This window comes from Bombus affinis, chromosome 2 (genome assembly GCF_024516045.1).
Source record: "Bombus affinis isolate iyBomAffi1 chromosome 2, iyBomAffi1.2, whole genome shotgun sequence".
In the NCBI taxonomy this organism is placed as follows: Eukaryota; Metazoa; Arthropoda; class Insecta; order Hymenoptera; family Apidae; genus Bombus; species Bombus affinis.
Window position 1 is genome coordinate 9,490,171 of NC_066345.1, and position 25,048 is coordinate 9,515,218.

At 35.1% G+C, this 25,048-nt stretch overlaps 5 protein-coding genes and 1 long non-coding RNA gene across 11 annotated transcripts in view; 4 read left to right on the forward strand and 2 right to left on the reverse strand.

Moving 5' to 3' along the window:
• The first annotated feature begins 210 nt into the window (after positions 1-210).
• LOC126913910 (YTH domain-containing protein 1) lies at positions 211-4,173 on the forward strand. 4 transcript variants are annotated; one of them, XM_050717192.1, is made up of 6 exons: positions 214-723; positions 1,351-1,840; positions 2,009-2,225; positions 2,310-2,514; positions 2,588-2,867; positions 2,935-4,173. In XM_050717192.1, exons 2-6 carry the CDS (start codon positions 1,497-1,499, stop codon positions 3,263-3,265), a joined length of 1,377 nt encoding a protein of 458 aa, XP_050573149.1. In that variant the 5' UTR covers positions 214-723; positions 1,351-1,496; the 3' UTR covers positions 3,266-4,173. The 4 variants fall into 4 exon arrangements, with proteins under 4 accessions (XP_050573151.1, XP_050573152.1, XP_050573149.1 ...); XM_050717193.1 differs by having other exon boundaries at positions 214-442; XM_050717194.1 differs by having other exon boundaries at positions 211-1,840; positions 2,588-2,825; positions 2,920-4,173.
• Positions 4,174-4,291: 118 nt separating this feature from the next.
• Positions 4,292-5,953, forward strand: LOC126913915 (carbohydrate sulfotransferase 11-like). Its single transcript, XM_050717210.1, has 5 exons — positions 4,292-4,633; positions 4,720-4,916; positions 4,989-5,108; positions 5,175-5,318; positions 5,393-5,953. Exons 1-5 carry the CDS (start codon positions 4,358-4,360, stop codon positions 5,787-5,789), a joined length of 1,134 nt encoding a protein of 377 aa, XP_050573167.1. The 5' UTR covers positions 4,292-4,357; the 3' UTR covers positions 5,790-5,953.
• Positions 5,810-9,052, reverse strand: LOC126913891 (SUMO-activating enzyme subunit 2). The gene is made up of 8 exons (XM_050717160.1): positions 8,774-9,052; positions 8,391-8,545; positions 8,035-8,322; positions 7,890-7,957; positions 7,601-7,819; positions 7,268-7,525; positions 6,608-7,194; positions 5,810-6,529 (listed from the first exon to the last, which is right to left on the reverse strand). Exons 1-8 carry the CDS (start codon positions 8,915-8,917, stop codon positions 6,248-6,250), a joined length of 2,001 nt encoding a protein of 666 aa, XP_050573117.1. The 5' UTR covers positions 8,918-9,052; the 3' UTR covers positions 5,810-6,247.
• A 131-nt stretch (positions 9,053-9,183) lies between these two features.
• LOC126913918 (uncharacterized) lies at positions 9,184-10,620 on the forward strand. The gene is made up of 3 exons (XM_050717215.1): positions 9,184-9,364; positions 9,471-9,939; positions 10,007-10,620. Exons 1-3 carry the CDS (start codon positions 9,331-9,333, stop codon positions 10,521-10,523), a joined length of 1,020 nt encoding a protein of 339 aa, XP_050573172.1. The 5' UTR covers positions 9,184-9,330; the 3' UTR covers positions 10,524-10,620.
• A 186-nt stretch (positions 10,621-10,806) lies between these two features.
• On the reverse strand, positions 10,807-12,296 carry LOC126913927 (phosducin-like protein). 2 transcript variants are annotated; one of them, XM_050717233.1, is made up of 4 exons: positions 12,141-12,296; positions 11,625-11,913; positions 11,132-11,546; positions 10,807-11,060 (listed from the first exon to the last, which is right to left on the reverse strand). In XM_050717233.1, the coding sequence occupies exons 2-4, from the start codon at positions 11,829-11,831 to the stop codon at positions 10,828-10,830; spliced, it is 855 nt and encodes a 284-aa protein (XP_050573190.1). In that variant the 5' UTR covers positions 11,832-11,913; positions 12,141-12,296; the 3' UTR covers positions 10,807-10,827. The 2 variants fall into 2 exon arrangements, with proteins under 2 accessions (XP_050573190.1, XP_050573189.1); XM_050717232.1 differs by having other exon boundaries at positions 12,011-12,244.
• A 128-nt stretch (positions 12,297-12,424) lies between these two features.
• The window catches only part of LOC126913950 (uncharacterized), a 152,767-nt gene continuing 140,143 nt past the window's right edge, over positions 12,425-25,048 (forward strand). For both annotated transcript variants that reach the window (XR_007709512.1, XR_007709513.1), the window contains exon 1: positions 12,425-12,683. This is a non-coding gene — a long non-coding RNA (uncharacterized LOC126913950). The remainder of the gene's footprint in view (positions 12,684-25,048) is intronic.

Here is a 25,048-nt window from a genome sequence, read left to right on the forward strand (position 1 = left end):
CCTATAATGATAAGAAAATATATATAGTTCCGCATGTATTTAAGAAACTTTATCGTCAGCCAAAATTCTATTATTTTCTATATTTAAGGAAGATAGTTTTTTCTATAGAAAATATGTAAGTTTGTAAATAATTTCCAAAATAAAATGGAAATAATAAAATAAAGTTTCCTAAAATTCATGATAAATTTTCGGCTTGGATTTTCACCTATAATTCTTCCTATCGATCGTAATGAACACGTCATATAATGGACGCCATGGTTTATACATCCGCGAGGGGATAATCAGCTATTGTGTTTTCATGGAGAAAAAACCCAAATTCCTTGTGGAAGTCTCCTGTGTATTTCGTGCAGAGAAATAACAGAAATAGTTGTTAAACGCATGGTAGTCATTGAGCATTCTTGCGTGAGGTGCGAAGTGTGTTAAGTGAAGAACGAGTGTGCACGTAAGTGTGTACAAGCTGCGTAAAGGTTTATAACATCAAGGACTTATGTTTGTAAAACGAACTTTTTTAATGAAATCAATGACGAAAAAGATGGTTTTGAGTATGTTTTGTGGTGCTGACGTTGCTATTAAGAATAATATTCACGACGAACTTTCCTAGGCATAGCCTTCGCGTTTTAAAAAGGACTGCATAGAAACGTCAAACGAGTATGATGTGTTATTATCTGAAATACAAAAAAACTCGAAGACTCCTCGCCTTCTTATATTAAATAGGCTAAAAAAGTACATTTTAGCAAGACTATCTACTTATAATAAACCTTATGATAAACTTCTGTATATAAAGTTTAAAAGAGATATTTGTGTTCCGTAGAGCAACAAGAATTGTGTCACTACACTCTGTTAAATTAAAGAAAGAAAATCTCTGCAACATTTAAAGCATGTTTATTTTTAACTTATACATGGACTTAAATGCTCATGAATTATTAAGAAAAGGAGCTTTTCCTTTGCTGAACATTGTTTCTAGCAAAACAAAAACTTTAGCGGTATTAGATATAATCTATATCTACTTGAAGCAAGAAATGCTTGAAGTCTTGCAGTAATAGTAGATATATATTGAAAACTTCTATAAGACTTATAAATATTTTAATTAAACTGCATAAGGACAATTTTAATATTAAACATTTTGACAAATGGACTTTTTAATCTTTTACCACAGTGACTTAAATCGGATTTCATGTGCAATCTTCTGAACTTTTCTTCTCATATACTAAAAATGTTACTACATTATTTCCTACTACGTAATTGTTATAAAATCTACAAGATCCATTCAAATATGATATTGTTCTTGGACAAGTATTATTGCATACTGGATATCCATCTAGTAAGCCCTTTTTTATATTTGCGTTTCAGAAAAGGTTTAAAGGCACCAGAACTGCATTGGCTCTCTCTTCATACAAGAAAACCCGAAAAATCCAGAAATACAAAGCCTGGATGACGGGACAAGTGACAACATACTTTTGAGCAATAGTGAAAGTGATCAAATAAAAAGTGAAAATATGGACAATAATACAGATGGAGACAACTTAAATCTGAGCTGCGGGGAAAATGACATAGTGGATGAATTAAAAATTGCTGCAGATGAAACTTATGATACACGTAGTGAAGTTTCATCTAGTAGTTCAAATTCTGATTCTAGTCAACCAAGCATAAGCTCTGTTTCAACAAAATCTTCACGTGGAGATAATAAACGTAATCGAAAAAATAGGGGAAAGCGTGCTAGATCCAGAGATTCTAAATCTTCCAGCCCTGAAACAAAACGTGCAAGATCTAAGGAGAGCAAAGGAGTTACTAAGAGCTATGATTATGCAACAAAATTAAATTACTTGTTTAGAGATGCAAGGTTGGATATTTTTTAAAATACAAATCCTTTTTATATATATTTCTTTTTACAAATCTAATGTGTGAATTATAATTATGAACTAATACTATCTGAAATTACTTATAAATATTTAGATAAGTATAATAATATAAAAATGCCAAGAACATGTCTTAAAGTTTTTTTTATCAGATTTTTCATCATCAAATCAAATAATGCTGAAAATGTCACACTATCAAAGGCCAAAGGAGTATGGAGTACATTACCCCAAAATGAAGCCAATTTAAATCAAGCTTATAGAGAGTCCAGAAATGTTTTGCTTATCTTTTCTGTAAAGGAATCTGGAAAATTTGCTGGGTTTGCAAGATTAAGTACAGAATCTAGAAGAGATGGAGCACCAATTTCTTGGGTTTGTATATTTAATTTAAAAAATATATATATCTTTGAAAATTGTGTTACATGTTATTAGGAAGGAAGTTTATATAAATTTTAGGTACTACCACCTGGGTTGTCTGCAAAAGCTTTGGGTGGTGTATTTAAAGTCGATTGGATATGTAGGAAAGAATTACCATTTACAGCAACATTACATTTATATAATCCATGGAATGATGGTAAACAGGTGAAAATCGGACGTGACGGGCAGGAAATCGAACCAAGAGTTGCAGAAGAATTATGCCGATTATTTCCAGAAGATGAAGGTACATGAAAATATACAATATTTTTCTGAGAGAAAAAGAATACAATTGTTATAACTTATAATAAATCTTTTAGGAATTGAAATGACCCCTATTTTGAGAAAATCTAAGGAAGCAGCAAAACATATTATGAAATCTCGTTCATATCGGGATAATAGACCTGTTAATAGCAGCCCTAGATTTTTACGCTCAAGGGGAGGCAGAGGACGTAGACTTTTCTTAACTTCACGATCTCGTTTAGCTTCATTAGCTAGAGGATCCCATTTAGTTGGTACTGAACATAGAGGATCAAGAGATCATCATCATCATCATCGGTATGCTACTTGGTTTAATCGAAGCGATTCTCCTTATTCCAAGTATGTACGTTTTTTGACATATGTCGTAAATCTAATATGTTATTTTTAATAGAAATGAATTTTATAGGGGTTACGGTAGCACAGGATTGGGTGTAGCTGCTGCAGCTGAAGCATATGTTGCAGATTATATGCGTACTATGCAACACCAGTTGCCTCCTCTACCTCCTTATGCTGCACCTCATCCATATGATTCTTTACCTCCACCGCCGCCACCACCTAGGTATTATGATGGTTTACCATTACCACCTGATTATAGTGCAGCGGCATCCGCACTTGAAAAACGTAGTTACGAAAGGAGTGTAGACGAATTCTTGTGGAGAACAGCAAGTCGTCATAGTCGACATAGTGATCATCGATCCTCTCGTGATCATCATCATAGATATAGGGACCGTAGATAAGGAATTTTGAATATTATTTCATTCACCTATTCTGTCATTTCTTCATTCATGCACATATAGTAAGGGTTTTTAAGGTACTGTAACACTTATAATCATGGCAATAGTAAATGTTTAATTATCATGTGATTATTCGTACTAATAATTCAGAAAGAAGTAATTTAAAGCTTTAATTGTATACATAAACATATTTACATATTTGAGTAATACTTCGTTTTTAACAGAATTGAAATATCATTTTAGATGAAATAATATGAAATTGTAAAAATTATTTAATCAATTTTTTCTTTTACATAATATATAATAAAAAAGTTGTAAAACTGATTCACAATTTACCAGCTCTCGTGTTATATGCATTTAGTATCAATGAAACATAAGTTTTTTGATTAATAGTCCACTTAACTTACTTTCTAATTTTTACTACTTATTTTCTAATCTTTTCATTATATTCAATTTAAATATATATATGCGTATATTTTTATAATTTTTACGTATGTTGATATATTTGATATATTTGAGCTTTTTTACAAATAAAGATATTGAATTGTGAATCAACTAAATCATGATAAACAACTGCTTTTGCATTATCTAATATGCGAATTTCTATAATCGAATTGTACCATTTTAATATAGACCACTGCCGCCGATAAAAATTTACTTTTTCAGCACTCGAAAAGGTTAAAACGAATAAACTACTTAATATGAACTACAATCTTTTCACAAACAAAAATTTATGAAGATAATCAATAGCAGGAAAAAATATTTTGGTCATAATTAGCAATATGTATCATTCATAAACTGCATGTAATTGTCACTATTAATTACAGAAACAGCCTAACATTATGAATATAAACTGATTTATATAGTATGTTTTTGACGTTATTTCGTAGTAAAGATTTTAAAAAAATTAATTGATTTTGTCTCTTTTTCACCTTTTCAACAACATCACGTTCGATCTTTTCTTCATCATTATGCAGGAATAATGGAACTAAGAGATAAGTTTTATCTTTTATTCCACTTCCACAGGCAATTCATGGACGGATGTTTTAATGTTGGCAGTTGATAACTGTCACAATAATCTATTCAGTTTTAATTATGTCACTTCAAATACAATTTGTAAAATGCATGCTATGTGTTATTCTATACATTGCAGTTTGTTTTTTTTTATTAAAAATAAAACAGGGTACTTACTTAACACAATATCCAGTTTCGTTGTTTTTAGTAAAGTATAATCAAACAAAGCAAGAATGTTCTGTAGTTTCTCAATCAGTTAATAAAATAAAAAATCTCAATCAGGTAATGAAACCAATCGATTTAGAAATAGAACTTTCAGAACATGATGAAATGAAAGGAGAATTAATAAATTTACAGGTAAGCAATTAGACGTTTATACTACTTGAATGTAGTATATAAAATATATATGTGCACATACCACCAGTATTTTTTTTTTTAAATAGGAATGTGCAATTATTCTGCAACAAATTTCGAATGTATGTATGAAATATAATTTAAAAACTCCTTTAATAAAAAGGCATTTTTTATATAATGCTGAACATAAATCAATGTACTGTTGGATTCGCAAAGTAGCTTCTACAAGTTTTACAAAATTATTTGCAGATATGAAAAATCGTCCACCCACGCGAAGCTATTATAAGTACTTATAGTTTTTATTAATTATTTGTATAATTATTTTTTTCAATTACTTTAACTTGTAAATTATTTATAGAGATGTAGACATTTTATCACCACGAACATTAAAGGAATTGGAACTTTTATCAAATGATACAAAAATATTTAAACTTCTTGTCGTACGAGATCCTTTTCAAAGGCTTGTGTCATCATATAGGTAATAATTTTCAATATTTCGTACATATTTAAATTGTTAAATAACATTATGTCTTTTTACTTTTAGAGATCGAATAGCAGATAATTCAAAACATACTGCACAAGCTTGGATTTATACAGAAAAGATATTCCGTTTTACAAGACCCCAATTGTTTCATTCGAATACAACAACTGGTAATTTTCAAGAAAAAGTATTTACATCTGATAAAAGGTATAATGACTATTTTATAAAAATATCTTTATTCAATTGTTAATAGATTTTTAACATAATTATTTTTTGTGAAGGTTAAAGATAGTACCAACTTTTAGAGAATTTTTGGAGTGGCTTTTACAAACCTCTGAAAAAGATGATGTTCATTGGACTCAATACTATTCGCACTGTGCTGTGTGTGACGTACGATATAATTATGTCCTAAAGTTAGATGATTATACATATGGACAAATTAATTATGTGTTGTCTAAATTTGGTTTAGATAAAAATAAGGCATATTTTCCTATGTTAGGGGAAACGCAGGGAGGACACACGAACTTTGACATTACATGCAAATATTTCGCAAATTTGACAGAAGATATAGTTTTAAAATTGTATGAAAAATATAAAATTGATTTTGAAATGTATAATTACAATATTAATCGGTATATAAATTGTGTAAAGAAAAGATTCGTTGAAAAAAAACCATAATTTAATAGAAAAATATAATGTTTTGTAGTAAGAAAAATGTATTTATTTTTTGTTTGTATAAAAATGCATTCTATAATTATAATCCATGAAATTAGATACTACAAACATAGCACTATGTATTTTTATAAATATCTGTAAAAATTAAAATACATATTCAAAAATAATTTCAGTAAAATTACTATTATACATATGTCACTTGTTCCTGTACTTTATCATCATATGCACTATGAACTTATTTATTAATGATTGTATTTTTATTTATGAATTATATTAATAAAATTATATGAAAATTTAGATTGCGAAATAAACCACATAAAAGAACTACTGGAATTGATATGTATGTACACTTTTTGTACAAACATATGTTTTTGTATAAATTTAATCGATTAGTGTATTGATTGCAAAAAAAAACGTAATTTGTTAACTTTTTATGAGGTATAACAATGTATTTCACTTACTCACTGCGAAGTTGCAGCTATTTGTATGTTATCATCATGTACAATTAAACAATCATCATCTTCTGAATTCTTATGTATTTTAAAGTTTGATTTTGCTTTATCAGTATCATTATTTATATCACTTTCAATAATAGAAATATCATCATCCATATCATTAACTTCCAATTTCCGTTTCTTTGAAGATACATTTTCTTCAGGAGTTGCAGTTTTACGTTTCTTTGCCGTATCTGATGAAACAGCCTCAGTTTCAACCAACATTACATTATCATCAGATGTCTCCACCTGAGTAAAATTTTTAGTTTGTATATATATATTTTTAAATTTCTAAGCATTAACATGTGCATATATTATTTTACCTACCTGGCCATTTGAAGTAGATGGTTTCACTAAATCATTATCTTCTTTAGGTTTAAGATCTTGTTCTTTGGCTAAAATTACGAAATCAGGACTATCACCTTTTAAACTTGGTCGTTCTCTATAGAGTATTGTTACAGTTAATGAATAGTTTTGTTGGAAATCATCGATTTTAAGAATGGTACCATCTTTAATTCCTAATTCCTCTAGGAATTTATTATTATTGTCTTCAGTTTCCCCTTCCTCACTGCTAATAACAACAGTACCAGTACCATCTATTATAACATCTGGAGCAATCATGTTTAACCTATTTTTTAATACTACTTCATCAAGTTCCTTGATTGTCGTTTTTGATGTATCGATTGCTAATATGGCCTGTGGAGTAGGTGCACAAACATAACATTTTGGATTTGGTGGATTAACATTTTTTTCTGGTACCAATAATTGATTTCGATGATTCATTTTCGAACGTAAATATACAGATTTACATGCTTTTAAATTATTCTCGAGAATTCGGAATGCATGGAGAACAACTAAGCCAGCAACTATTGCGTTTGTAGTTGCGATTGCAGGAATTATATTCCCTGCCATTGCTGTAGAATATTAATGAAGTTAGGAAGATTTATAATTTTTTCATACCATAGTAACTAATAATTATTTTCCTACATTTTATATCAAACCTCGTCTTCTGAGGTATACCAAAAATGTAAGCTCTTATATTGGCACATGCAGCAACAAAATCCATTGAACTTTGGTCATCTTTATCCCAAACCAAATGGTTATTTGGTGATTTTTCTTGTAAATTTTTCAAATTACTGCTTAAATTTTTGACTGATTCAGCAAACACTGCTCCACATTTGGAAATACTCCAACGTTGTTGATCTTTTAAGCCAGGTTCATTAACTTCTTTACTGCATCCTGGTACTATATTATAAAAGATCTTAATAAAATACACAAATTTTTAGTCAAACAGGAACTGAAAGCAATTATTTTACAGACCTCCATCTGGTAATTCTTTCCAACTTAAAGGAGTAGGTGGTCTTCTTTTCTTCCATAAATTATCCATACTTAGTAAATACTTTATATCATCATGAAATAATTTTGTAAATAATTTTTCTGAGTCATAATTACACGATTGTGCCCATACTTTAGTTGATATTCTATCAACATTTCCTTTTTCATTTGATTCTGAATTTAAAGCACCTTGGCCTGCAGAATCTGTAACACATAATTTCTATATGTACATATTACTTAAACAATTTATAATAAGTTTAAATATTACTATTACCTGCTGCTTCTGGGTCAGCAGTATCAGGAGAAACATCTTGATCAGGATCTTCTTCACCAAATAACTGACTATATAAAATTTAAGAGTACTTTCTTATATTGTTTTATATGCTTCTTTTAAGAGAAATATTAATTTAAAGACTTACTTGAATAAATGTTTTGCCCATACTATGCAATGAATTGGCTCACTAGGTGTATTACGTATTGTACAACCAGGGAAAGTTTTTTGTGCAGCTTTTGGTGTACATTCATAACACTGACTCAATTCTTTTTTTATAAGTTCTACTTGACCCTCATAACCAGCTGTACCAGATTCAATTAATGGTACATCTGCTGCTAAACACATTCTATTTACATGATTTCTAGCTGCTCTATTATCAAGTGCATTCATAACTAATGTAAACTTTTTAAAGAATGATACTCCATAATCAGAACTGTGAATGTAAAAATACATAATTAATTATAAGATATAATATTACTTTAATAATATAAAAATATTTACCTTGTAATACTGTCATGGTAATGAACTATTTTTGCATCAGGATTAAACGTTAGTGCTGTTTCCCTTGCAACATCAGCTTTTGATTTTCCCACGTGTTTCTTTTGAAATAAAAATTGTCTATTTAAGTTGCTAACATCAATTGTATCTAAGTCAATCTGAAAATAAAATTATACATTGATTAGATGTGAAAAAATAATCTTTTTACTATTTTAACTATAATGATTTCAATAACTTTCTTTGTAAAATCATAGTATCAATATGGTACATTGCAATAATATAAATGCCGGTTTCAAAGTTTGGCCAAAAATGAATAACAGCAAAGGAGGGAAAAGTGCGTAGGTTAGAAAGTTATTACATGTTTTGATAAATATTAGCATACTTACAATATCAATATTGACAAACCCTGTCATAACTAGATTTTTTAATATCTCACATCCAATTCCACCAGCACCCACAATAAGCACTTTACTTTGAAGTATTGCATTTTGTAAATTTTCAGTGAATACTCCATTAATGTTGGCCGCCATTTTTCAGGTTAAACACAACGATTCATACAAATGGTGGGACGTCGTCTATGGCTGTAAACGTACTAAGCATTAACGTAGTATAATATGAACACGTACATGCAACCTTTCTGTATAGATATATATGTAAAGGAATATATAAAAATGTATATTATTTGTCATATTTTTTAAATGTTATAGTTGTATTGAAGCATAATTACTTAGCTCTAATAAATAAAATAAATATTTTATTTTTAATTTTATTTATTTTAACACCGTACGAAAATTATTTAAATACAGTTACGATGTAGGGAATTTACAAAAGTACGAGTACACATTCTTCTCTATTAGTTTGATAATTTTTTCAACCGTTTGAATTTGAAAGACTTTCCAAAACAATCGTAGTAATTTGTTAAGAGTTATAAGAAGTTGACAATATGAATAGTTCTGGCGATTTAAGTCAGATCTCTGGTATGTAAATTGTTGTCTAATTAAAATCTTTGAAATTGAGCATAATATCAATGTATAATAGGAAAAAGATTCATAATATAGCAGGACAAATTTCATTTATTTTTAGATATTTCCCGAATTTCTCGTTTGAATTGTAGTCGAATATTTGGTAGAATAGATTCATTGCAAAACTTATTTGAACAACAATGTAGTTTGAGTTACAATACAAGCAGAAATACTACAAATCAAGAATCTAACCATTTAGAGAAAACTATAAAATGTCTTGCTTCATGCGAAGATAGCATAGGAGAACATGTAAAAAGCAAAATAATTTTAGAATGTATAAAAGAGACATCAATGAATGTAAAAGAGACATTGTCTGATGATGTTGTTTTCAAACTAAAAGGATTACTTTCAATTCATGAGCTTAACAAATACATGCATTTGCCATCTACATCAAAAAATATACAAGAGGAGTTATGTATTTTGGGAATCACAGATTTGCCAAAATATGATCTTAGTTATGAAGAAATACTAGACATTAAATATTGTGTGGAAACACTGCTACGAGAGAAGATACATGAATTTATATTAAGGTTTATCATTGTTTAAAATTTATTACATTTAAAAGAGTAAATCTAAAAATTTTATGTTATATTTCAGATATGAACAATTAGGAGGAAACCTGAAGGAAGCTCTAAGATCAATTGATGGCAATATGCGTAAAAAAATGTTTGAGCCTCATGAAATACAAATATTCCAGTGGAAAGATAAAATTGAAGAATTATGTGCTCAATATGAAGCAGATATTATGAAATGTAAGGCTTTGATGAATAAATGGAATACCTTAAAATACAAAGATGTAAGTAAACTTTATTTGGAAAAAGCAGAACACATATTATTGCAAGCGCAAGTTGCAGAAGTGCAAGCAAAGATTACAAAGTTGTCATGTATTATAAAAATGTATAAGGAGACTCCAATAACGATTGATGCATTTAGAACATTAAATGTAGCCATAGATAAGAAATTATTTGCAATACTGAGTGAAATTAAAGAGAAGGAAAACTTGAAAAAACAATATGAGAAGTTACAAAACACAGAATATAATGAAATCTTAAAAACTTATCTACATTTTTGCAAAGCTATCGAAAAAAAAAAACAAATATTAGAAAAACTTTAAGTTATTTGTCCAAAAGAAAATCAATTTTGAATGTATTTCTATATAAATTTATATCTTGTATAAAAATGAATATAAATATATATACTGTTTATGTGTACTTTCTGATATCACATAATATATATATAAATTTATTTCTACCCATAAAAGGTATTATTTTCAGACATTTTCATTTCTATTACATTTAAGTAATATTTATTACAACTCTTTAAGTCGTGTTACCTAGGAGCAAATAGATAAGAACTGCTAAATTTATTAAATTATATTAGGAAGAACATATCCAGAATTATGAAAAAATTTGTTTCATTTATTCACTGTCTGATAAGGTATGTTCATCATGTGAAGTGATAAGAGGTACACAATTTTTATCAGTAAGCATCCCATGTTCAATTAAAAAGGCTTCAACATCAGAGGCATAAAAATCTACTCCTAAATAATCTGTTACATGAACAAAATTTCCTATTACTTGAGCAGCTTTATAAACTAACAAAGCTGGAACTCCTTCTTTCTTAAAATGTTTACTGAGTCCAGCTACTGAACCTGTAACAAAAGTAATATTATATATCATAACTTCGGTGATGTAAAAGCAAATAAATGTTCCAAGTACAAACCTAAAATTTTACAGAATTTCACAAAGGGATAGTTCTCTGCAACGGATATTAAACAACCATTCATAGCCTCACAGCCAGGAACATTAGGTTCATAAATATGAACAACAATTGTCACTGATTTGTCTTCATTGTCAATTGCTTCTAAAAATTGATCAGCTGTTTCCAAATTAATTACTCTACGAAAACAAAGTTTCTCAGTTCTTGCAAGCATCTCTTTCATCCTTTGTTTTTGATATTGTAGAAGAAATTCATCGGTTAATAATTCAGCGAGATCAGGATCAGTTTGCATAATTTTCTCTTTTTCTTCATCTAAAGAGCTACGACATGTTAGACTCAGTTTCTTTATTAATTGAAGTCTTTCTTTTTCTTGTTCATCTTTTTTTTCTGCTTGCAGTTGTTTATATCGTTGCCAATCCTTAAAATATAATTAAAACATATTGAAATATACATTACAGTTCCAAATTTTCATTAAATATCGCAATCACAATTTTACTTTTATGACACCCTTGGGACCTGTATTGCTGGAAGTGCCATCCCATTCTGAAAACGATGGTTCTATGGAATCCGTAATGATTTGTGAATATTTTTCATCTTCTGTCTCTTTGTCAGAGTCTGCAGAATCATTTTCTTCGTCTTCGCTGGAGCTACTACAATAATAGTGCAACTTTTCGCCTAAGATCTTATCTTCCAAAGTTGACATGTTTAATTATATCGTTGTGAAAACAATTTACACTATTTATTTTGCTGATATTTCACTTGAGTATTGTGATATTGGAGAAACTCTACAATGTTTATGTCATAAAATTGTTTACTGTTTAATACAAGTTTGTGTAAATAACATTAAAATACCATGTAGACAAATATATATTTTAAATTTACCTAACATTACATCTCAATCTTATACTTATTATACAAGCAACACGAAGTGATTATAAATAAAACTTTATTATTTAAGTCTGAATAGTCAAGAATATTGGCTTCGAAATGTCAATATTCGTAATTAACTTACGAAGACGCCGTAGATATGTAAGAAGTAAAAACGCAGACGAGATATAATATAGACCTGATATTCAATGCTGTTTCATGTTCCACATTTTGGGGATTGCCAAGTCGATAGTAAGAAGTTATCTAATTTACTGACTCATGCTCTTTAATATCAAAATACATCGATAGATGGAGTTTATACCTAATGTCGTGTTCCGCCAGATAACGTTACACAAAATTAAATTTACCAGGTAAAACAGCAAATTTAGTTTCTTGTGTTATCACTAGAGGATATTACTTATACGATGGCGTAGTGAATTGCATCGTTTTTGAGTGTCATAAATCGCGCGCAATTATTACGTTTTGTAAATTGTAGGTGAATTTGTTAGAGTAATGATTGTTACGTAGAATGATTATTTGCGAAACATGGTGAAGAACAAAAATTTCGTAATAGAACTCGGTATTCGTTCATCGTAATTTAAATCTACGGTTTCCAATAACAAGCGGACAAAGCAAAGAGAAGAGCAAGGTTATACGAACGTCTCTTTTCTTTATCAAAATTGGTAATGTACGATTTTTATGTTCAAAAAGCAAAAATTTATACCTTGAGCCTTCCTATGCATTACTTATATTCATTCTATATACATATATTCTATTATATATAAATATATTTGCATTACAATGTATATTTCGTTGATTCATACATATTAGTAACAGTTATATATTGTCATTACAAACTAACGTATACATGCTTATAAGAAGTGGTGTACTCTGTTATATCTAATAAGTAATAAATCTTCAAACCATTTCCAACGAAGGTCTCAAAATATAAAACTTTGGCCATTCTATTATAAACGTTATATGTATAAAAATATATTTTCAGCTCTAGTTAACGCTATGTGTATACCTATACATATATAGATATACAGCTAAATTAAGTCACAAGATAAAATGTATATTTATGGTTAACGTATGATAATAATGCATTTAAACGAACACATAGTTTTGTAATTAATAAGAGTTCAAACAGAACATTCATTAACATACAGTGACTTACGAACATAACTATTGGAACACTTAACATGCATACTTTTATGAAGTAATTCAATTTTACAACTATAGCATATTTCGTAGAGATTACAAAATTAGTTAAACAATCAGTTATCCATCATATGAATAAGTTCCAATATTCAATGAGACTATCTTCGCCATTAATTATGTTTCAGACTATTATTTAAACCGTACACTAATTTCTTTCTAATTTTATGTCTTGTAAGTTGCCTTCTGACTTCTGTATTTTATTCTGTAAACGCATGTAAAATGTAAACACATTTTCAGTCGCGTCTCGATATGACGTTAATGAAGTTTCACAAATGTTTCATATAATACACGCGATATTATACATACAATTTTTCTGTGATCAGTATTCATATACTTTCGTGACCAACTGTATGTATTTCTATGGTTCGAAAAACGTTTCATAAGCTCTTTCGTGAACTCATGGTCCAGACTGCGTCTTGGACGCGGCGCGGCGCTGCGACTTGTCGCGCGGTTTCGCGTCTCCGTAGCTTTATTACCGTAATCCCGTGGCGTCGATAAGCCCATTACCGCGTGTCTCTACCGATGCCTGGTAATGTATGCGCCGGAACGTAATAAAAATCGACTTACACGAGCGACTGGCTAGCCTCCTAGCCAAGCTTTCCGCGTAGGGGACGCGTGTGTACCAACGTCGGCTTCTATCGGGCGGCACGCTTTTAGGTGTCGCTAAAACTTTAATCAAAGTCAGATTAGCCACGAAGGGACGACACCGTGCCACGGTGGCTGGGGTCGGGAGGGGGTGGGAAGGGGCCCGGGCGTTTTATTAAACGGGACTTGATTAGGGGTTGCCAAGATCCTTTCAGAGTTTGTTTTCGACTGGTTTCCAGGGAGCCGCTTTCATTACGCCCGGTTTCGCATAATTGACGCGATCGTTCGCTAGGGGAAAAAGTTGGCCACTCTATCACCGGCTCGCGTCTTCTATTGTCACACCGGAAATTAGAGATTATTCATCTTTTTTCTTGTATCCTTTGGCTTCTTTGTCGTGTCTTTTGTTTATAGCTTCTTCTTGAATTTATTACTGTTTCAGGGAAAATCGTTTACTTTGCATGGTTTCCTAGCAATATTAATTACGTTTCCAAACATAGAATACTGGATAGGTCGGAAATTGAAAAAATTTTTAGATTATGGGCTGATTAACACTAGTATGATAACGATCTCCTAAAGGCAAAGCGATTAAGGGATAACTTGGCGTGAAATACATTTGGGCGTCAGCATAGGATGATCGAAAATGATATAGTCTTTTGGTAATCCCTGTAATCCCGGGAGCATAGCTCCGTGGTCGTTTCCCCAGGCAAACTGTCGAACGCGAGCCCCACACACTGCGATGTTTGTATTCTCCCCGCGGTAATAATCAGTTTCGATCATTCTTCGAGCGTGATGATCCTTCCTCTGCGACTTCTTCTGTCTACCTATTAAATTCATTACAATACCATATCTCTTCTTAAATAGAAAATAATAAATCGATATAAACTTTTCCTTACTGAGTTAAAAACTTCACCAAAATAAACATTTTTTTTACTTTAATACGATATATCAAACAGTAGTCGCGATAAAAAGTTTCGTCAAATTAGAATCAAAATTTAACGTACGCTCTGTTAGGTATTCATCGTTGTTTGATAGAAATAAGTTTCGAACTTCGAAACTATAGAATTCGATTTAGGATATAACGCACTGACTGCTCGATGCTTATCGTCGTTTGATAATAGATGCAAAGAGAAATTTCTAGAGGGATTTATCTCTGGGAAGATCTATTTAAATACGTTAGTTTCGACAAAATTTCGTCGATTCGAAATTTAACACACGTCCTGGCCGATATTGGTGGTCGTTTGAAAGGAGGACGCCAAGAGAAAAATCTCGAGAGGGTGTACGTATGTATTCACAAAGGAGACGAATGTCACGGGGAGGGGAAGAGTTGGCGTAACCGCGCAATAACAACCCTCGGCGAAGTTGGGGCAGAGGTTGACGCAGTGCTAGCGGTGTTTACGTCGCAGGGTCTCCACGCTCGACTCCGCCTTCCGTCCCCGTTCCTCCGGCTTAACGCTAATGAATCTGATTTGCATCTGATCCCGACCGATCTTCGATCTTCCCCTCGACCGACCCGCTGCCGGATTATTTAAGGATGCTGCCGTGCGTCGTACGCGTCTGTGATTAATTACGCGATATCTGTTCCGGACTACGTACCGTTTCCGGCTCGAACGAGGCCCGCTATCGGTGATTTTGCCGGTTTACTTGTTTCTTCTGTTGTTGATAGTGTCAAATATTGGATAACGTCGAATATTAACGCTAGGGCTACCGATGCGTCGTACTAGCCGCGACGACTAACGTATAACATTTAAATCGGGGAAATTAGAAACAACAATAAAAGCTTGTGATTCTAATGAATTTTTTGTAATCTAGCTAGCTACGGAAGTAGATCTTTTTGGGATGTAAATAAATAATTTTGCAAATGTAATGAGGTGAATGGGTCGTGATACGTGCCAAAGAAATACTCAGATATATTTAGCAGTTTATTTCAACAAATACTAATATACACACACTCCGCCGCCACAGCAATTTTTCTGTTTCATTTCTTTTTGTTGTTTATTGTACGTTATACGAGTCTTGCGATTATCTTTGACGATATAACCATTGTTGGCACGCAATACAGCGTGTGTCACAGTTATCAGAAAAGTTAACGCATTTGCTCAAAGTTAGATAGTTTACGCCGGGATTGAGCCTATCTTCGAAAGAAAAACATGAAAAATTGGAAAGTTCTAGCGTTTAGGAGAAAAGATTTACTCTCGTCGGCAGATAAGTTGTTTAAAAAAGTATTATGAGTAAATAATCGAGTAAAAGTTCGCGGTTCTATTCCCGCAACGGTTTATAACAAATTGAAAGAACTTTGTCGTAAACAGATCAATCAATTAGTTTTTTGCCAGTTTCAAAAATTATTAAACGCGGCAGATTAGAAGGTTACTAAACTGAAGGCGAGGAGAAAAAATAAAAACGAATTACGTTTGTTCTTCAAGGCTATAATTACATCCCAAAAAATTCTGTATAACTAGTAGTTAGTTTAAAAAAAAAATCATAAAAATCATTCGTATCTATTGTCGTAATTAGAGAATCACTGCTTAATCGGAAGATATACGAAAGAATACTTCTCAGTTGTCAAATCTTCGAATACGTACCGTAAATCTATAAAATTTCTATTACTTGTAAACCAGAGTTTAGTTATTTTTCCCGCTATGCGAGTATTTTAAAGAAGTAATATTTTCATGTTCGGTGTAAACGGATTTGTGTAACAGCTGGTAAAAATGAGATTGCAAAGAAAATAAGAATGGATGTTTTCGAGATCGCCTTGCAAACGCTAATAAATCGCCGGTGTCAGGTAGAATAAACGATTTTTATTCAGGGAACGGGTCAGTGATCCCCGGGTGTTTCTACGGATGAGTATCGTGTCCAGAGAGTAAATCGTTTCCGTAACAAAGCATCGGTTATTTGACATTTTACAAACGATGCCGCTTTATACGAATTTGTCCGCTAACGTGGAAAAATAATCGGGAATATAGACGAAGTTTTTTACGTATGAAAGAAAGATAGACAACGCGTCGATTGAATCGAGAATTCTTTCGAAGAGGCTGCAGCTCGTTAAGCGTTGAGTTACGAGGGAATAATTAGATAAAAGTAAACCAACCACGAATTTATGTTGCTCCGTTGGATTCTTCTTTCCACGGGGAAGATTTACGTGAAAAGAACGACGATTCTACGGGGATTCGTTACCTCTTTCCACGACAGGTTCGTGTTTAATGGGCGGGGTGCCCTGCGGATACTTTCACGCTGCTCCGCCTCCGACGCGATCACGTTATTGTCCGGACATGAAAACTCGTCGTTCCCTTTATCATACATCACATTGGAAAAACGACGCACTAAATATTTTCACAATCTTACGCGGAGTAAAAAGAAGGAAAATTATCTGGATAGTTTTTCCTGGAGGTCGAGCACACTCGCGGGACGTCGCGAAAAAACAAGCAATTGCGCGAGATAACAGCTTCTAGAAAATTAACGATGTTGTTTACTGGCTTCTTCTCGAACCGTGTGTCCTGAGAAACGCAAGATAATTTTTATTGCGATCGCAATTAGAGTTCTTTTATCTTTTTAGCTTTTCTTTTCGGATGATAAAAGTAAATGAATAATATCGAGGCTAGAAATCCGGCCCAGTGTACTCGATCATTCGGTATTTAATTAAAAACCAACTTTGTATTACGGCTGTTCGACCCTGTTCTTCGTTTATGGTTACCCTCGGTCATGTTTTCGATATTAACACACCGCGGTGACGTCGGGGATCCGCACGTGCTAACCACTCGACTTGTAACTAGTATTATCAAATAATGATTTAACGTTCTATCAGATTTTTACATGGTATTATTTTTTACACAGTATTTCCATAAATATCTTTTATAAATATTATAAATATCATATAATAGAATACAAATAAATATTTGTTTCACGTACTAAATATTATATCATGTACTTGGGCTATTTTATACATTTCTTTTATATTATATGTATTCTGTAACTTTTCAGCTTTCCATAAATTGCATAAATATGTACAAACATCTGCAATCTATTCGTCACTGATTAAGCCGCTTCGTGATACACAAAGAGCAACGAAATTTCAAAATTTATAAATTTTTCCCATCGAACGTTTCTGTTTCCAGACAAATATTTAATCTCGATAAAATCCAGTGTGCACGTGTTACCAAATGGTGTTTCGCGTTAAATGGCCACCGTGGCTTTACATATATTTACTCGTTGGTTACTGATTCTATTTGTTTAGGACGAGCAGGGTATGAAACGTCAGAATTGGGCCGTAAAAAGCTAACGATCGTAGAATCGTCATCGTTGACACGGTATAATGCGTTGACTTTCGAATGGGGAAGGGGAATTTGGGAAGCACGTGGCCCTGAAAGATGAATTAAAATCGCGCGCCGGGTCAACGCCGAATATTCCGCACTTAATCACGCCGCTTGACACGCGGGATTACATCGCGCGTATAATCGGATAGAATATCGTATATTAGATTTTATGGAGATTGAAACTATCTTCAACTTGTGGGTTACCATTATTAGATATTAATCTAACGGCAGTTGGTGTGACTTTTTGGTGATTTATCTCGTTCTTCCCTCTGTATCTTAACCCGTTAACAGTGTAGCTTCGGGAAAGAATCAGACGAATCGTCGATTACACTGTTAGAAAATTCTCATTGCGAGTGTCATCGTACACAATGCAATTTATTAGTTACAAATTAAATTAACAAATACTAATTGTTTCTTGTCAAAAGTTGAAAGTACGTGTGTTCGATATTCGATACCAGAAATGCAAGCTATCTTGAGAATAAGGATTAATTGTTTCTTAAATCGTTCATTCGGAATTCTTTATCGTTTTATTACATCGCGAAAAGATTATTCCTGAAAGATAACGCGAGTCTATATTGGAACGATTTATATTAAAACGATCCACGTTGTAATGATTCATTGATTATTTTCTTAAGGACGGAGCAACAAAAATATGTGAAAGATCCAAGTAATTACGTTAAATTAACGATATCGAAGCCGTAAAGGCTTAACTAGAAGCTTCCCGTAATGATAAATTGGATCCGCAACGAACCACTGACTCGATCGAATAAAATACTCAACTTCTCATATATTCACCATTCACGCGATCGTTTGAATTTATGGCTATAGATATAGGATTCCGTGGAATCGGGATTAAGAATATAGTGGCTCTAAGCACAGGTCCATGGATTACGCGTGTTTACCCGGATTTTTCTCGTGTGGGACGAGCGCTCGCGCGCTTCCATATATCCCGTGTTCTTTCACGCTTATAAATAAAGTGGCGCGACACGCGTGTCCATGGAAAAGTCGTTTTTCCCCGAAAAACGATGGAATCCACCACGGTTTGGTATAACGATCAAGTTGTCACGATTGTTCGTTTCCAGTTCATAAAGTCGCTCCGCGTACAATGGTGGCTAACTAGGCGTGGTTCGCTTTGAAGAGGGTCACCTGGTATATTATGCGCTGGTAGGGCGCATGTATGCGTGTACGCGTACTGGGTTTCACACCCAGCCACATCTTTTGACAGGTTGATACTTCGCTACACGAATGTAACGCGTGTCAAGAACGACAGGGTTGCCTGTCATGACACTGCCCTTGCGTACCCGAGTAAAAAGCTTCTGGCTAATAGTGGAAGCTTAGTGACTTGTTCCTTACCTATATCGATAACGAAGAAAGGAATTGTTATGACGAGACACTTCTGAGATTCCTTCTTTGCAATTAAAATTAACTTGATCTTTTATCAATTCTGAACAGTGTACTTCTAATATTAAGAAGCATCTGAAGTTTGAATTAAATACGAAAGACTTGTTATCGCTAATATCTTTTCTGATATTAGATGTCTTTTATATCTGACGAGGAAGCGAGATTAAGCATTACATATTTAATTATTTGATTAATATCAAAGAATAATATGGAATGAAATAAAGGTTCGATCTTTTGGGTTGGAAATAGTTCGATGATACAAAGGGCTGTTTCATCGTTTATTCGGATGCTGTTTGGTCCGAGGGATCCTCCTACTTTCCTGGTCAGAATTTTTATCCTAGCTTCTCATCTCCGCTATTCCGCGCTTCTTGACGCGCATATATACATACACCGACAAAGTGACAAGTTTTATCTGCCCGGGGAGATCTCGATAGCAGGCTGATGTATACACGTGGGCGTGGCACTTCCAAGGACCAAATTATAGTCCTGCGATGGACACAGGGATGCTAGAATGGCATCAGGCCCGGGAGAGATACGAAACTGCCTCCTGAACCTAGCTATTTCATTTTTCTCTTTCTTTGACCTCTTTCCTTCTCTCTCGTATTTCCGACACTCTCGCCCTGCTTTTCTTTCTCGATGACAGGTGTTTGTTCCTGAAGCTTACGTTCTCTTTCTTTTTGTTATTTTCTCTGTTCCGTATAACGAAGCCTTTCCGAGAAAATTTTCATCTTACACGAAGTGGAATCAACCAAGACGTTGTCTCTTTGAGTTCGAATACTTTCGGATGAATAAAACGTGATTTACGAGAGGTTTATGCAATTTTTCATCGCTTCGTCATTACCATCGGGCGAATAGCTTTCACGAACACGCGGCCAGCAGCGGAGTCGATACAAAAACCAGCTAACCTTGTTACTCGTCGCTCGATGATGTACCTTTCATCGAGCCAGCCCGGTTAAAGAAAAGCACACGACATTTCATTGCGAGGCATTAAGCCAACTCGGCGTAGCCAGTTAACATCCTCGATTAAATTGTCTGGAACATAATGCGCGTGTAAATGCAATCGCGCAGCATAAAACGCGTTAGCGTTATACGATGGAATTATTCTTTAACAATTGTATTTATTACGGCGCTGTTGTTGTTAAATTATCGTAAACGAAATGGGCATAAACGATGGAGAAAAGTGGCCGAGTCGGAAACAATGTTAATATCACGTCGTTCTTGTATAGAAATTACGAACATGCGAATTTGCACATTATCTGTAAAGAAGTGACTGAATATTTTTTCCTTTCTTTTTAACTATCATAATAATTTATGTATAATTATCTATCTATCTATATATATATATATGATATAAAAGATACATAATGATCAAATGAAAAATATTAAGAAATAAGTTGAACATTCATCTTTTCCTGCGTATCTTGCAAAGAAGTATATTTGGATGTGTCGCCAAATTCTATTGTCTTCCATAACAAGCGATGTATCTAAAAAACACCGATCGCCTCGGGTTTTGGCAAAGCATTCTAAGAAGATTAGTGCCATCGACTGGTATTACAATCCCATCTTGATTCGACGTCGGTGCAACCGATTTCGTATTATTCAGTTTGGATTAGCTGGAGCCCTGGAAGCTGTGAAAAGCCCTTTCGAGCCAAGTAACCGATCATCCGAGTTTTCTTCCAAGCTTTACGGACAGCTTTTCTTGCCGCGCGGGTCCGTCGTATATCCTCGAGATCGTTGTTTGTTGCTTCTGCGGATTAAGCGCAACCCTACTGGGTTTTCGGATTCCTGGATGCGTTACGAGACGACTTTGTCGCCAGGGAACAGCAAAAGATCCTTTTTACTTTTCCGCCGGAATGATCGCCATGACGATGCACCGTCTTCGAATTTCTTTTCACGAAAGAATACGAAAAAATCCACAGATTTTTGCTGCTTTCGCTTGCGAATGTTCTTTCTAGTCGATCTGTTATCGTATTCCAAGGCTTGCATAATGAATATCTTATCGTGAATCTGAAAGCCCGTTTTATTCTTTGACAGTGGTTTGGTAAAATTCAGGGTTGTCTAATTTAATCTTCGTTGCTCTGTTATAATATAATTCAACTGAGAATTTCTCGAATGGATGTTCGTGGAAATGGTTGTTTGGTGAAAAACACGAGGTCCAGCGGAGACCACCCCGAGGTATGCGGTAGCCAAGGGTATTCTTGTATCTTCACAGGATCTCTATGTTTTACAAGGCAGCTGTGTATCGTCCTGCATTGTTGGATCTTTATGTACCGCGTGCTTGGTTCGCTCGAGTGGTTCGGCTTGACTTCGCGCGCTGTTTGTTCTCAGGTTCGAAAGGAGCGAGCCTTCCCCGTGTACATCGTCAGGATCATCCTCCACCTTGTCGGCTTAGCTTTCCAGGATTACAAGGATTTCTTTATTCTCTTACCGCTCTGTCTCTGCCTTCCTTTCCGATTCTCTTTCCGGATGATCGACATCCTCTCGGCTCTGCGACCGAACCTCGTTTACTTCGGCACGGTGATCTGCGACACGTTTGACCCTTTTCACTCCGTTTGTAGACGCATTCTCGTTTCGAGGATTCTTGAAATATCAAACGTTACGAAGTAACGATCCGGTGCATCGTTTCGGGAAAAAGAGGCTCGACCACGTTGAAACGGACGTTTCGTTAACGATCCGCTGCTAAAACCGGCCGCGGTATTTAAATTTCGTTTTTTCCCCATCTTTCCTTCATTTCGTCTCTTTTGCTCGTGCTCGCGACGGCTCAAGCAAGGTGATTCACAACCGGCATTACAGTCAACGTCGATCGCGTTGCCATTTATATAGCCAGCGAAGAAACGATGATCGGGATCGTGTCCCGTCGAGGCGAGTGGGTTCGAACCGAGCCGGGCCGACCTGAGCGAGATAAACGAGAAACGTGCAACAGGCGTGAATGAAACAATGGCGGGCCACGTGTCGACCAATCGGAGGAGAGGCGAGAATCCTACCCTGCGTGTACGATCCGCTGTTAGGTGGAGCCTTCTCGCGGTAGATCCGCGCGATTCCTCGATCATTTCGCCGTGTAGATCGTCGTCGCGTAGCTCTCGGTGCCTTTTTATGAATCCTTAATTCCACATGGTCGCGACCAGTTTTTTCTTCCTTCGTACGCGTCTAACGAATTCTCGATAGCACTTGGCCGAGTCGAAGAAAATTTCAGCGTCGGCATTCTTCTTCGCTTCTTGTCCACTCTGTCTTTACCTGCAAGGAGTTTCATATTTTTAGAAAATACAGTGTAGAACTTTGATATTTTTAGAATGTTTGGAAATCCTTTCTCTCAGACGTTTTTACTTCAAGATGATAGGAATGTTACAAATATATTTTTCGCATTAACGTTCGAAATATATGGTTGAGGATCAATTGGTTCGAATTTGAATGCGTCGACTGTGTAGGTAAGTGGGGATTGTTTAGTGTTGCGGGGATAGTGTTAGCGTACGCGAAGTCCGTGCACGTCGGTGTAATTGATCGACATCAAGGGGGTACATCACCGGCAGATGTTCGAATGCGCCCTCGCCTCCATCTGTCTCTTTCATAAAGTACTGCGCCGTTGTGTGGCGCGGGGCCCGCGCTCGCTGCGCCTACATACCTGCGCGAGTATACGGGGTGATTGCCGAGTTCCATTCACCACTGATAGCGTAATTGAATTTCGTACGGGAGGAGGAAACGTTGACAGGATGAAAAATTGCGTTTGTCCGGGAAGAGTCGCCGGACCAGTCTTCGAAGATCTTTTGGAGACAAAGTAACTCGTGTTACTCGAATCCTCCTTTCCTCTCCTGCATTTGTCATGTCTCGTATAGACGTATGATAAAAGCAACGTAGTTGGAAATTTTGTAGATCCATAGATTCGTCATTTGTAAAATAATCAAAGCCTAATGTATCTTTAGAGAAATTACGAAATCGTACTTTAGCTAAACATTCATGCTGTCACGCCTTTTCGAGTATTTTACCGCGTATCACCCGTTAGATCCGCGTAAGTTCGGTACAATGGCTGGTACAGTCGGAGGACGGGTGGGTATACCTAATAGGCACCTTTATACCAGAGATTCAGGTTCGCTATGGGAGGCGTGCCGCGAAAATTGCGTCATTTTTCACGCTCGCGAGCGCTCCCTTGACCGATTCAAAAATTCGCGCGCCACCTTCGTCCTGGCAGCCAGACGAGGATAGCCCAAGAAGAGGGGTGAGAAACATCGTGAAACGAGGATGGTACAGTAGGGAGGATGTGTGTCTTGCTGCGCTCGATAAGATCGCGAGTTTATTAATTAAGCTCTGCAGTTGGATGAGCCTTTTGAATTCCGTTGTAAACACGCATCGGGCCACCACTCTGGCTTGTCGGATATTACGCACATCCAGGCGTTCAGGAGATGCCTCTAATTCGATGATCTGTGCGAAGATTCACCGAAGATACTTCGACACGTAAAATATTTTACTCGTACGTATGGCGAGGAATTCTGATGTCGAGGAATGCGCGGACGTTAACCAAAAGTTAAGCTTTTTCTTTAGGATTTTCCTCAGGATATACGCGAAACTTAAGCGTTATTTTTTTCCTCCGTATATGCCGAAGACACTTATCTGGAAGGGAAAACAACTGGTAGATGGCTGAGGGATACAATGGAGCTGGAAGATTTTCGAAAGCATCCGATATAAAAGCAAAATAGCGTATCTCGGCATCGAGACTGATCATTATGAATTTCGTGCGGTTTTTTCGGCGTAATAAATTAGTCAAAGACGCTCATCAATTTTATGACGGGAGTCCATAGAGAACCGATGCCTAAAACATGGTCCGTCCGGCACTGCCAGTTCTGGATAGCCTCGAACGTGATGGATGATTTTTCTTTCCCATATACACATGCAGCCGAGATAGGGCCGTCCAACGATCTTTCTACTGGCTCTCATTTGCGCACATACCTACATGCCCACCCACGTGCGTGTAACCACGCGGCTGTGTGCGCACGCGTTTCGCAGGGAGACTGCAAGCCAGACACATTAGCGAGACCACGGCCGCGATTCATGAATAATAAGTGGCGCGAACGGACTCTGTTTTGATCCTTGTACCAGTTATCCCGTGCACCGGGATACTGTAACGAGATCTTCTGCCTATTTTCCTTTCGTTAACTTCTTCTTCGCACTCACGGAGTTAATTGTCGAACCGGACCGTTTTACTCGACTCTCCCTTCATGATCTTCCGTGTACGCCCGACTGTAAGAAGCAAGTAGAGATATATTTATCGGACCACCCACCGAGGTATTTTCGATACGTCAAGATTCGCTGCTCAATAACATCGAACGAGATATTCCGCGTGGGGCACGAATTCACCTGACTCGGCTCGTCAAGACGATCGATTCGACGAAAATCAGGGGACCAGTCCAGGCAGGAATTCCTACCACCGATGGCTATTTACATACGTCGATCACAAAGAAGGGATCGTTATTTTGGCCCACGCGAAGGACTCTCGCGATACAATATTCATAAGCGATCCTCTATCGTTCGCACGATCGCTGGCCCGATT

Coding starts and splice junctions, on each gene's coding strand:
- LOC126913910 (XM_050717192.1), top strand. CDS start 1,497: ATGGACAATAATACAGATGGAGACAACTTAAATCTGAGCTGCGGGGAA. Junction 1,841..2,008: donor TACTTGTTTAGAGATGCAAG/GTTGGATATTTT, acceptor TTTTTTTATCAG/ATTTTTCATCATCAAATCAA. Junction 2,515..2,587: donor ATTATTTCCAGAAGATGAAG/GTACATGAAAAT, acceptor TAAATCTTTTAG/GAATTGAAATGACCCCTATT.
- LOC126913891 (XM_050717160.1), bottom strand. CDS start 8,917: ATGGCGGCCAACATTAATGGAGTATTCACTGAAAATTTACAAAATGCA. Junction 8,323..8,390: donor TACCATGACAGTATTACAAG/GTAAATATTTTT, acceptor TTACATTCACAG/TTCTGATTATGGAGTATCAT. Junction 7,820..7,889: donor TGCTGACCCAGAAGCAGCAG/GTAATAGTAATA, acceptor TATGTGTTACAG/ATTCTGCAGGCCAAGGTGCT.
- LOC126913927 (XM_050717233.1), bottom strand. CDS start 11,831: ATGTCAACTTTGGAAGATAAGATCTTAGGCGAAAAGTTGCACTATTAT. Junction 11,547..11,624: donor GTCCCAAGGGTGTCATAAAA/GTAAAATTGTGA, acceptor TTATATTTTAAG/GATTGGCAACGATATAAACA. Junction 11,061..11,131: donor GAAATTCTGTAAAATTTTAG/GTTTGTACTTGG, acceptor CTTTTGTTACAG/GTTCAGTAGCTGGACTCAGT.
- LOC126913915 (XM_050717210.1), top strand. CDS start 4,358: ATGTCACTTCAAATACAATTTGTAAAATGCATGCTATGTGTTATTCTA. Junction 4,634..4,719: donor GAGAATTAATAAATTTACAG/GTAAGCAATTAG, acceptor TTTTTTAAATAG/GAATGTGCAATTATTCTGCA. Junction 4,917..4,988: donor CCCACGCGAAGCTATTATAA/GTACTTATAGTT, acceptor AATTATTTATAG/AGATGTAGACATTTTATCAC.
- LOC126913918 (XM_050717215.1), top strand. CDS start 9,331: ATGAATAGTTCTGGCGATTTAAGTCAGATCTCTG. Junction 9,365..9,470: donor CGATTTAAGTCAGATCTCTG/GTATGTAAATTG, acceptor ATTTATTTTTAG/ATATTTCCCGAATTTCTCGT. Junction 9,940..10,006: donor ATACATGAATTTATATTAAG/GTTTATCATTGT, acceptor GTTATATTTCAG/ATATGAACAATTAGGAGGAA.